This window comes from Corticium candelabrum, chromosome 18 (assembly GCF_963422355.1).
Source record: "Corticium candelabrum chromosome 18, ooCorCand1.1, whole genome shotgun sequence".
Taxonomy (NCBI): Eukaryota; Metazoa; Porifera; class Homoscleromorpha; order Homosclerophorida; family Plakinidae; genus Corticium; species Corticium candelabrum.
This window is the reverse complement of record NC_085102.1, coordinates 5,125,920-5,138,419: the sequence shown is the minus strand read 5'-3', so window position 1 is coordinate 5,138,419 and position 12,500 is coordinate 5,125,920. Positions and strand designations below refer to the sequence as shown.

Genomic DNA, 12,500 nt, shown 5'->3' with positions numbered 1-12,500 from the left:
CAAATGAATAAGCAATCAGACAAACTTACTTGCAGCAACAGGTCACCATACTTCTCTTCAATGTCCTACACAAAACCAACACACTCACAACACCCACACAAAAATCACCACCCAGCACAACAACCTCTGATGTAACAAGCATGCTGAGAGCAATCGCATTGTTTGCTCGTCGAGGAACATCAACACAACCTTCAAACGCCGTCTAACAAACACACACATTTCCAGTCACAAACATCAAGCAAACATAATGACAAGTGATTACCTCCAAGGTGCTCGTGTCCTCACCAGCTCTTGCAGTGTACTTCACCAGATCCTGTTACAACATACAGTCAGTGAGTGAGTGATCAAGATTTTAATTTTTTGTATGTAAATTGACCCTCAGCAAGAGTTGGTATTTAGTTATTCGTTGCACAGGACGAATGAGATAGTCTGAGATGTTGTGTCTGTCCTTCAGTTGGCTTTGAACCGTCTGTTCAAACATTCAATAGATTAGATGTTTGTTATCAAAGGTTTGAATGAAAGACAAACATCCATCGATTTCAAAAGCTAAAATTGTATGTTTTGTATTGTAAGTACAAAAAGAGACAGACAGACAGACAGACAGACAGACAGACAGACAGACAGACAGACAGACAGACAGATTTGTTTTATTGTCATCAAACGTCACTACTTACATCACTTGCTGCAGTACTAAAAGTTCTACTTTCCTACTGTTCTTCGTTTTAATTAATGAATAGAACTATGAATGGCTTTGTCCATCTCTAGCTTGTCTTGTCCATCCAAACAATTCAATGAAAGCCTAGATAGCTTTCTTAAAACAACTCTACTGTTACATTTCTGAATAATCACAGAAAATCTGACAGACAGACAGACAGACAGACAGACAGACAAAATGACAGACAGACAGATGAACAACAAATGGATTGTCAGACAGACAAATAGACAGACAGACAGACAGACAGACAGAGACAGACAGACAGAGACAGACAGACAAACACACAAACAGACAGACAGACACAGACAGACATATACACAAACAAGCAGACACAGATGAACAAACAAATGAATTGTCAGACAGACAGACAGACAGACAGAAAAACAAACAACAGACAGACAGACAAACACAGACAGGCATATACACAAACAGGCAGACAGACAGATGAACAAACAAATGAATTGTCACACAGACAGACAGACAGACAGACAGACAGACAGACAGAAAGACAAAAAGACAGAAAGACAAAAAGACAAGCAACAGACAGACAAGCAGACAGACAGAGACAGACGGACACACAAACAGACAAAAAGACAGACAGACAGACAGACAAACAGACAGAGACAGATGGACAAACAGACAGACAGACAGACAGACAATAGTACTAATTTATGAAAATATACGCATTGGACAGACAAACATACAAACAGACACACAGACAGACAAACAGACAGACAGACAGACAAACAAACAGACAGACAAACAGACATAACACTGAATGCGCCCGACAAGCCATTACAACACAAGTCAGCCATCACAACACGAGTCAACCATAACAACAGTTTCATACATCAAAGAAACTCTTGCTCGGATCTTGCAGCACAGCATCGCATCTCGGCTTGTTCTTACAATACGTAACATACAACTCCTGCATCTTCACTTCCTACACACCCACACAATCCACCAACACAATCGTCAACCAAACCATTAATATCAAACCCAATTGACGAAGCATCTCCCGACAGCCAACGCATCATTCTCACACTTCACCAGCTCGTCCAAAAACACTCTACAACAACAAATGATTACAATCAAAGCAACAGCCGTCGAGTATCACCACACACTTGCTGTGAAACTCGTGTATCCCTTCCATATTTGCGAAGAGATCTTCGCGCTTGTCGCGTAGAAACTCGGGCAGCGAGAGGTCGTTCATTCGAGCGTAGTAGTTCTAATGCGACGAGATCAAGGAAATTGGTGTGACACACTCACACAGTGACGTCCATCTCTTACCTTCAAGACGTAATCGAGTTTCTCCACGTATTCCTTCTCCGTCTCTCGTAGCTCTTCGACGACGTAGAGCCTCTTCAGTAGGGCAGTTTGCACGGAGTCTTCCTCGTTTGACGTGATGGGCGACGATGTTAGACTCCGGTCGCCGTTTGCTGTGACAGCTGATCGCTGAGTGACACTCTTTTTTAGTCTCTGGTGCTCGCTGACTGGAGAGATAGACGTGCCTCTCGTTGATTCGTCGTCGGATGTTGATGATAAGCTGTCACTATCGATTGACTGCCAGTTCTCACCAAGAATCGTCTTGATAAAATCAGCTACAATGAGAAATGCAGTGAGTACTATACACATACACGTGCAGAACGTCTGAAATCAGTGTTCTCGCCAGGAGTTTGTCTCAACTGGTGACAATAATTAACTTATGATGTCATACATAAAAGATGACGTCACTTCCGATTTGCAAACTTTGAGATAGGATGGATGCAATGTATGTAGTGTGTGTGTGTGTGTGTGTGTGTGTGTGTGTGTGTGTGTGTGTGTGTGTCACAGTGTGTGTGTGTGTGTGTGTGTGTGTGTGTGTGTGTGTGTGTGTGTGTGTGTGTGTGCATGTGTCACATGTGTGTGTGTGTGTGTGTGTGTGCATGTGTCACATGTGTGTGTGTGTGTGTGCATGTGTCACATGTGTGTGTGTGTTATGCGTGTGTGTGTGTGTGTGTGTGTGTGTGTGTGTGTGTGTGTCACGTGTGTGTGTGTCACGCGTGCGTGTGCGTGTGTGTGTGTGTGTGTGTGTACTGGCCGGTTATGGCCATGCAAACCACTTGTAAGAGAACGACTGTAATGTTGACAATGAGTGTTACAAACGTTACTTACCTGCCAAGTTCAGTTGCTCAACGTAGTCAGCGTCGTCAAAGTCTGGCTCCTCTACTGGTCGATCTACTGCCTTCTCTAGGTAACTGGCAGGTACCCAACCTTCTTCTGGTACTTCTTCGTCTAGATGTACTCTCACAAGCCACCAACCTTCCTGTTGATGTAATACCTTCACGTCTTCTCCCTCACTCATAGACACAGTTCCCGAGTGTTCGGCGGTGAAGTCCGCTATTGCACGATACATGTCAGTGTCAACATTGCCCTTGCTCCTAGTCTGAAGTCTAACAAGAAAATAATGAGAGAATAGTTAGAATCCAAACATGTACCACAAAGGCAAACATTCTATAAACAGACAGATACAAAACAGATAAATTGTCAAACAACAGACAAACAGACAGACAGACAATTTTCGATCAAGCTGCAGCAATGCAATGCAAATGTGATCTCTAGGAAGATGGCAGTAATTTCAGCTGGACAAAAATCTTGCAGTGTCCTTGACGAATATCAATTTGTTTTAAACTAAGTGGTTAAATGTATTCTGATCCCCCTATGGGGTCATCTGTTGTAGCCTTAAGTGTTTGTTGTTGATTTAGAGAAACTTTACTTAGACACTAGCTTTTAAGCTCTTGATGGAAATTTCTTTGGATTTGAAAAATATATGTATTTGACAGACAGACAGACAGACAGACAGACAGAAAGACAGATTATTATATTTGATCTCTTACTCTACTAATAACAATCGCTAGCAGACAGACAGACAGACAGACAGACAGACAGACAAACAAACAGAAAGACAAACAGACAGACAGAAAGACAAACAGACAGACATACAAACACACAAACAGACAGACGGAACCACCCAACCAAACAGTCAAATCAAAACATCACATTCATGCCAAACTGTACACACAAATCTACCAGTGATCTCAAAATTTTCAAACATTTTAACACTCACTGGTTTGCAGTAGCAAGACCAGACACCAACCCAATCACTGCCATAACCCAAGTTATTCAATTAGCAAGATAACACTGTACACCAGAGACAGACAGACAGACAGACAGACAGACAGACAGACAGACAGAGATCCCGGATGAAGAACTGGCCGTTATGATAATTTGAACACTCGTTTCAAAGGATTTGAAATAGACATTCATGTCATGTCTCGTGGTGAACAATGTCCGTTTCCATACTGTCAGATGTCAGGATCTGTACAGCGTGTTCTAAGCCACATCCGTGATGTTCATGATTCCTCTCTTCTACCGTCATCTTTTATCGACCGTCTTCACCTACGTCAATGCGGCAGCTGTAAAAAGTGGTTTCTGAAACTTGCGCAACACAAGTCAAAATGTCCTGATCGTAAGATGAAACCTGACAAGAACACAAGTCATGAAACGTGTCAAGCAACAGATCAAGATCTCACTGAAAACATGCTAGATGTAGCCCGTAATTTGTCTGAAGATCATACCCATGATCGGGCGCTTTCTGAAGTTCCTTCAGTTCCTGTGGATGATCAAATTTCTTGCAAAGATCAAGCGTGGTCTTTTATACGGGACATCTCGGTAAATGACATTCTTTGTGCTTACCTTCCTCCTATTGTTCGTGGCATTTCACCATCTCTGAAATCGCTATTCCTGGATTGTTGTGATATTTCTTTGACCAAAATCCTTCAAGACCCCAGTGATGATGTTGGCTGGAAACTGTTTCTGTTAATACCCAGGATGATTCTGTGCCATCGTAGAGGAGGTATTTCTGCAATTAGGCAGGCAAGGTCAAAATTTCTTTTGTTTCTCAATTTTCAATGGGAGCAGCTTCTAAGTCTGCAGACATCGTCTTCTCTCAAGCATCCATCAAAGGACTCACAACTCGGTCTGAATCATCAGAAAGCTCTTCGGCTAGTTAGATGTGGAGAACTATCTCGAGCAGCTAAATTGCTTGTGAGCCCTGGTCTTGCTTCTGTTTCTGACGAAACAGTTTTGAAACTTGCTTCCAAGCATCCAACTAGACTAAAAGATGTGTTGTGTTTCGATGACAGTTTGCCTCAACCAATCAATCTTTCTGAATCATTATTCTTTGCTACTCTCACTAAACTTCCAAAATGTTCTGGATCTGGTCCTTCCGGTTGGAACTTTGAACATTTCAAAATATTGGCAAGCAGATCTACTACTGCTGAGAAGTTCTTTGCTGTTTGTGAACAGCTCGCAAGAGGAGACGTTCCAAAGAGTGTTGTAAAGTTACTGTCAGCCTCACGTCTCATAGCTCTCCCCAAACTCAATGGAGATGTAAGGCCAATCGCTATCGGCGAATGTATTCGACGACTTACTGCCAAAGTTCTGTGTCTTCAAAAGAAGGAGTCTTTTGCTGCCTATTTCTCGCCCCTTCAGCATGGTGTAGCCATTGAGGGAGGATCAGAACTTTTGCTTCACCATCTCAGTGTGCTTGCTGAAGCTCACCCTGACTGGGTTGTTTTAAAGACAGATTTGAAAAATGCTTTCAACTCAGTGGAACGATCCCACTTGTTACCTGAGGTGGCAAAAATATTTCCTGACATTTACCGTCACGTCCATCAAATGTATGCTGAGTTTAGTCCTCTAGTTTTCAACGATGGTCACAATGCTCACTTGCTGCAATCACAGGAAGGAGTTCACCAGGGCGATCCTCTTGGCCCAATGCTGTTTTCTGTCGCCTTACACCCATACCTTGTGGATCTTCAAGAGAGCCATCCATCGACTAGAGTTCTAGCATACCTAGATGATATGTTTTTCATTGGCCCCTTGGATGATGTTATTACATGCCTGGATGATGTGGAATCCAGTTTGAAGAAAATTGGTCTTAATATTGCTATTGAAAAATGTGAGCTATTTTGCAATGGTCTTACAACACCTCCTTGTCTCAACAGGGCCATTAGAGTTGTATCATCTGGAATTGACATCCTGGGAATCCCTATTGGGCAACAGCAGTATGTCACAGAATCTTGTTTGGACATCGCAAAATCAGGCCAGAGCCTTTGTGAGCAGATTTCATCTCTTAACGATCCTCAATCTGGAATGTTACTTCTACGCTACTGTCATGTGCCTCGCATTAATCATATGGCACGGTCAGTGTGTCCTACTCAGCTAAGGTCTGCAGCTAGGTTTCATGATCAGCTGACAAAAGAAACCTTTTTGCAATTGGTTAGTTTTCGCAATATAGAAAATGACCAATGGCTGCAAGCAACTTTGCCCGTTCGCAATGGTGGGTTTGGGATGACATCAATAGAAACAACGTGTCATATTGCATTTGTATCCAGCTGGGCTCACTCTTTAAGTCGTCTTCCTCATTTGTTTGGAGATCTCACTAGTCCAATCAAGAACATCTCTTGTCCAATTCCAAGTTGTACTTCTGTTGGATCCATTAGTCATCAGCTTCATCTCGCTCTACCTGAAGACAAATCTCTAGCTGATCTGATGTGTAACACTAAAAAGTTACAACAAAAATTGAACTTGCAAAGAACTGACAACATTGTATCTTCTATTCTTGCAAACCCTCAATCTAAGCGTTCTTCTGCAAGATTTAGGTCTCTTCAGGGAACAGGAGCAGGTGCGTGGCTTGACTCAATACCACAATCAGCGAAGTTTGCATTAAAGCCTGGCGAGTTTCGTCTTGCAACACGCTTGAGACTGGGTTGTGAAATGCCCTTGGGATCTGTTGTGTCAACCTGTGAATGCGGAAAAGATGTTGACAGAGATGGCTATCACCTTCTAACATGCAAGAGCGGGGGCGGACCTGTCTGGACTCACGAAACACTGTCCAGTGTATGGAGCAGCTGCCTACAACAACTTAAAATGACACACCAAAGGGAACCAAGGAATTGCTACATTAATAGTAATGATAGACCTGATATCATTGCATTTGATGCACAATCTGGTTGCGATATCGAATTGGACATTTCTGTGGCTCACCCATGGGCACAACAGATTCTTTCTCAAGCAGCTTTGGAAGATGGTGCAGCTGCATCCAAAAGAGAGCTTGAAAAGGCACAGAAATATGGTGGTGAGTGAAACATGTGGGGTCGCACCTCTAACTGCATTGCCTTGGTTTTCGAACATTTTGGAAGATGGGGACAAGATGCTGTTGACTTTCTCAATCGCTTGTCACACCAGTCAACAGATGAAGATGGAAGATCAAATGGCAGAGAGTTCAAGACGTACTGGCGTCGCTGTTTATCAATAGCTTTACAAAGATGCAATGCTAATGTTTTATGTAAAAAATTAGGAAGAGTAGTACGATCAAAGGACTCAACTGAACCGTGTTTTGCTAATTAGATAGATTGATAAAGTAGCCCATTATGGGCTCTTAGACTTTGTGATTTTAGTTCTAATTGTCTTAGACTGTAATAGCGATGATGTGTGAAAATATATGTATTGACAGACAGACAGACAGACAGACAGACAGACAGACAGACAGACAAACATAGAGCCTGCTTAAACTCACCTTCTCTTCATTAGCCTGTAGTAGTGTTCATGTTTGAAATATATGAGGTTTGACAAACAGACAGACAGACTGACAGACAGACATGACATTCTAACGTCCACAGAGACAACACCAAGCACCACAACACGCCACCTCCCCTTCACTGACTGACCACCGCCCACACCTATTCACCACCAAGACGTCGCAACTCACTCTGATATCACAGCGTGGCTCCTGCTCGCTGCTTGTTCCTGTTCATACGTCTCTTGGTCCTTCAAATACGTCGCAGGGACCCAACCCTCCACAAAGCCTGCAGTCACAGGGTTAGGCAAGCGACCAAGCCACCAGTCGTTTCTCGTCCAATCGATGATCTCGATTCTCTGTCCTTCAAAGAGTGGGAGTTGATGCTCGTCGTCAGGACAATATCCAGCGACGGCGTAATAGAAGTGACCACGACTGGGCAACTAAAAACAAACACAAATATAAAAAATAAATATATAAATTTAATTACTAAATAATAATTAATTAAAATGATAAAATGAGTACTAATTAAAAATAAAATAACTAACAAATAAAATAACAAATAAATAATTAATAAAAATAAAAATATTGTAATAGTTAAAAATAAATAAATTAGTTATATTATTTATTTTATATTTTTATTTTAGTATTCATTTATTATTTTAATTATTTATTTATAATTAAATAAAAATATTGTAACAGTTAAATATAAATAATTAATTAAAAATAATTAAATGGGCTACTAAGAATAAAAATATAAAATAAATAATATAACTAATAAATAATTAATTAGAAAAATATATTTTAGTTAATTTTATTATTTTATTTCTATTACTTTTATTAGTATTACTATTACAATAGTTTTTCAAACTAAACAACAACTTTATTGATATCAATAGCTTTAACTACAACAATACTGCCAACACACTGCTACAACAACTGTGATTAAAAAACTATTAATTAATAAATTAATAAATTAATAATTATTGTTGTCATTGTTAATTATTATTAAGTATAATAATAATAAAATAATTATTTAATATTAATATATTAATATTAATATATGCTTACTGTTTCAAGGTCTTGTTCGGATGGCTCTGTGTGAGATGGATCCTGAGATAAAAAGGTTGATTGGTATAACGTGCGGCGATCAGCAGACGGACGTCTTAGCTTCCTGGAAATATCAAATAATTGGTGAGTATGTATGGTGTTATGATGTGTCAAAGAGAGACTGCACGTAGTGCTTTGAATGTTCAAGTTGTTGTTAATGTTGACATCATAGGCATAATCCAATGTCTGTCATTAGTGCATCTGGAAGATTTCTAAGTTGGCCAAACAGACAGACAGACAGACAGACAAATGAATAAACAGATAGATGGACAGATGAATAGACAGACCAACAGACAGACATATAAACAAATACATAAACACAGACAAACAGGCAGATAGATAAACGAATAAACAGATGAATGGACAGACAAACAGACAAACAAATAAACAAACAAATACATAAACACAAACAAACAGACAGACAGACAGACAGACAGACAAAAAACGAATAAACAGATGGATGGACAGATAAATAGACAGACAAAGAGGCAAATAAACAAATAAACAAACAAATACACACAGACAGACAGACAGACAGACAAATAAACAGATAGATGGACAGATGAATAGACAGACAAACAGACAGACATATAAACAAATACATAAACACAGACAAACAGACAGACATATAAACAAATACATAAACACAGACAAACAGACAGACAGATAAATGAACAAACAGATGGATAGACAGATGAATAAACAGACAAACATACAAATAAACAACTAAACAAACAAAGACAGACACACAAAAAACAAATGGATGAACAGATGAATAGACAGACAAACAGACAAACAAACAAATACACAAACAAATACATACACAGACAGACAGACAGACAGACAGACAGACAGACAGACAGACAGACAAATAAACAGATGGACGGGCAGATGAATCAGAATAGACAGACAAACAGACAAATAAACAACTAAACAAACAAACACAAAAAACACACAGACACAAACATACAGACCGTGACTAACACAATACATCAAGACATAAACGCTACATTAGTTACACATTCATGTACATGTACACATCGTGGTCCGTATCACAACACTCATACCTCCTCAATACAGCCGCAAGTTCCGATTGAAAATCTTGACTCAGCCCAGGCTTCACAACATCTGACTGCTCAGTCTTCATCTCACCTTCTTCAATCAACCGTCCAGCCAATGGAGGCGAGAGCATGTCGTCACTCCGTGTACTCTTAGTCTCACTCGCTTCCTGAACCAAACCAGAAACCTTCTTGTTCTCACTTCGTTCGGACCGCCGTTTACCAGAGCTCCTCGACGACCTTCCAGACATTCGGTCAGAATCTCTTGGGGAGACTACTCGTTGCATACTTTGTGTTGCTGTTGACGACCTTCCTGACGTTCGGTCAGAGTCTCTCAGAGACACTTGTTGTATACTTTGTTGTGCAACCGTTGAGTCTCTTGATAATCTCTCCAAAACTCTAACTGGGTTTTGAGCTGCAACGGCTTGTCTACTCTGTTGGCTGACGATCGATTTAGATGAGTGTCTGGAGAGTGTTTCTGATTCTTGTTGAGACGTTGGAATTTCAACTAAAGGAACGGTTTTGCCTAAGAGATGGGATGGGATCATACCCTCTTGGTCTGACTCCGTTTCGTTCCCTTCGACTTGTACCATGTACCAACCGGTGATTGTTGTTGTGTCTATTGCTTCGACTTTCTGTCCGGCTTTGACGCTCACTTGACTGTCATCCTCAGCGGTGTAGTCTTGTTGTACGATGAAGACATTCTCAGGCAGGTTGATGACAACAGGTGCATGCACGTCTTGCGTATGTTCAATAACCGAGTGGAGAGTGTTGCTGTTCTGTCGTTTTGGGCGTAAAGATGGCGGCGAAGCTTCGGACTCGTTAGACGGTTCTGACACGGATGTTTCATGTCGTGATGGCTCGGACTCTTCGATTGACTTCGGTTTCGATTTAGATAGACAATGACTTGGTAGGTAACCTTCGCTCGCTTTGTATTCGCCAAACTCAGCAGTAGAGACGTACCACCAACCTGACATGGTGTTATCAAGGACGGCCACAATTTGCCCCATTTTGACGCTCGTTTGTGATTCTTCGTCTGCCGTGTAATCAAACTGTACGTAGAACTCCTCCTCTCCTAGACCTGATAGAGTGGATGTTGATGACCCCCCTGATGATCTCTGTACAGACAAAACTGGAGACGAGATGGACTTATGTGCTCCAAGTTTAGTTGCGAGTTTAGGTGATCCAGCTGGACTGTGTGAAGATTTTGAGGAGACACTTTCAGACTTTTGTGATGGCTGCTTCACTGAGACTGAGTGTTTCATCTTTTCTTCAGGGATAGCAGGCATGGATTGTTGAGATGAAGCTGCAGTGCCCTTTTTCTGTGGTGGTGAAGTGCCTAGAAGGTAAATCATAAACGTGTGTGTGTGTTACATGTATTCAAGTAGAGTGTGTAATTTGTTTGTAAACAGCAGAAATGTATTCGCAAAAACACACACACACACACACACACACACGCACACACACACACACACACACACAGACACACAGACACGGCCACAGACAGACACAGACACAGACACAGAGACACAGACACACAGACACACAGACACACAGACACACACACACACACACACACACACACACACACACACACACACACACACACACAGAAACTTCCTCACGTATTCAGATCACCATACAGCACCACATAACCAAATGCCAAGTTGAATTCAAAACACAGAAACACACTTGACACCCACACAATGACATTCATCAACACCCATTACTTCACAGGCGTTTCATAGGTAAATCCAGGCACCTACACTCAACACCAAAAGACATACAACTTGCTGGAAATGCAAGCAAGAGAAGGATGAGAAAGCTGCAACATGGCATACACACACACACACACACACACACACACACACACACACACACACACACACACACACACACACACACAATAGCCACACATTTTTGTCGTCTTTCCCACAGAAATTCAAGATGCCTGTCTCATCATCAGCACCAACCTTACAACTCATTAATATTAATTACATCAGAGGTAACAGTTAAGGAAATATTTACTAACCACAAAATTTTGACTCATTAATATTAATTACATCAGAGGTAACAGTTAAACAATATTAACTCATTAATATTGATTACCTGGTAGTCTTGCTTCCTTCTCTGGTGCAATACAGTTGATAGGCACGAACCCCTCGGTGGACAGTTCAGTGTCTGTGGCTTCTGTACACACGAGGCACCATCCCCGTTTGGATTCCAAGTCTAGTACTTCGACACGCTGCCCGAGTTTCAGCGAAGCTTCGCTGAAGTCTGATGGTTCATGCCGACGAACAGCAATGTATCCATCACCGACCTAACGAATGTGTTACGTTCATGTTGTGGTTAGTAAATTATGCGAAATGTGTACCGATATTTTTGACTGTTTTGATGCGTCTTGTGGAGCAATCGAGATATCACCAATAATGTCTCTTATCCTAGACAGAGCAAAAATATCACACAAAGTAGGAAAGATACCACACACACACACACACACACACACACACACACACACACACACACACACACACACACACACACACACACACACCTCGAAATAATGGCTGGACATCAGACAATGTCCGATCAATATTGCTATTTGTCCGGGCAACTGAATCTATGCGAGGACATCCTAGTCCGGTCAATCAATCTGAACTGTAGCCAAGGAATCTTGATTTTGTTAACCAATGTGAGCTTAGAAGAAGACAGAGCAAACTGTCGAGCATGTAACTTTAGCATGGCTAGATGAGACTAGCAGTATCCTATGTCTGCTGCATCACAGGTGAAGGTAACACGTTTAAGTCTTTAGGTGCTTTACAATAACAAACAGCTGGTTAGGTGCTGTGTTAACATGTGGTTGAGTTGAATTTATTTTTCTGGCAGTTGTTGCAGGTCTTGAATGTATCTAGGTAAGGCAGCCATCCCAGTCCTTTGGCCAGCCATCCGTTGAGTGTAGTCCTGCAACTAGGCTACTGCTCATTTCTTTCTATGC

The 12,500-nt window shown here is 41.2% G+C and overlaps 1 protein-coding gene across 1 annotated transcript in view; it reads right to left on the bottom strand.

Moving 5' to 3' along the window:
• The window catches only part of LOC134193741 (kalirin-like), a gene marked incomplete at its 3' end in the record, with an annotated part of 37,805 nt that overhangs the window by 3,535 nt on the left and 21,770 nt on the right, over window positions 1-12,500 (bottom strand). The window contains exons 29-42 of the mRNA XM_062662575.1: window positions 11,880-11,946; window positions 11,615-11,825; window positions 9,515-10,844; window positions 8,409-8,511; window positions 7,530-7,780; window positions 2,870-3,147; window positions 2,006-2,316; window positions 1,840-1,943; window positions 1,715-1,784; window positions 1,566-1,658; window positions 377-469; window positions 263-313; window positions 125-202; window positions 30-65 (exon numbers count right to left, since the gene is read on the bottom strand). Coding sequence (XP_062518559.1) covers window positions 30-65; window positions 125-202; window positions 263-313; window positions 377-469; window positions 1,566-1,658; window positions 1,715-1,784; window positions 1,840-1,943; window positions 2,006-2,316; window positions 2,870-3,147; window positions 7,530-7,780; window positions 8,409-8,511; window positions 9,515-10,844; window positions 11,615-11,825; window positions 11,880-11,946 — 3,076 coding nt within the window. The remainder of the gene's footprint in view (window positions 1-29; window positions 66-124; window positions 203-262; window positions 314-376; window positions 470-1,565; window positions 1,659-1,714; window positions 1,785-1,839; window positions 1,944-2,005; window positions 2,317-2,869; window positions 3,148-7,529; window positions 7,781-8,408; window positions 8,512-9,514; window positions 10,845-11,614; window positions 11,826-11,879; window positions 11,947-12,500) is intronic.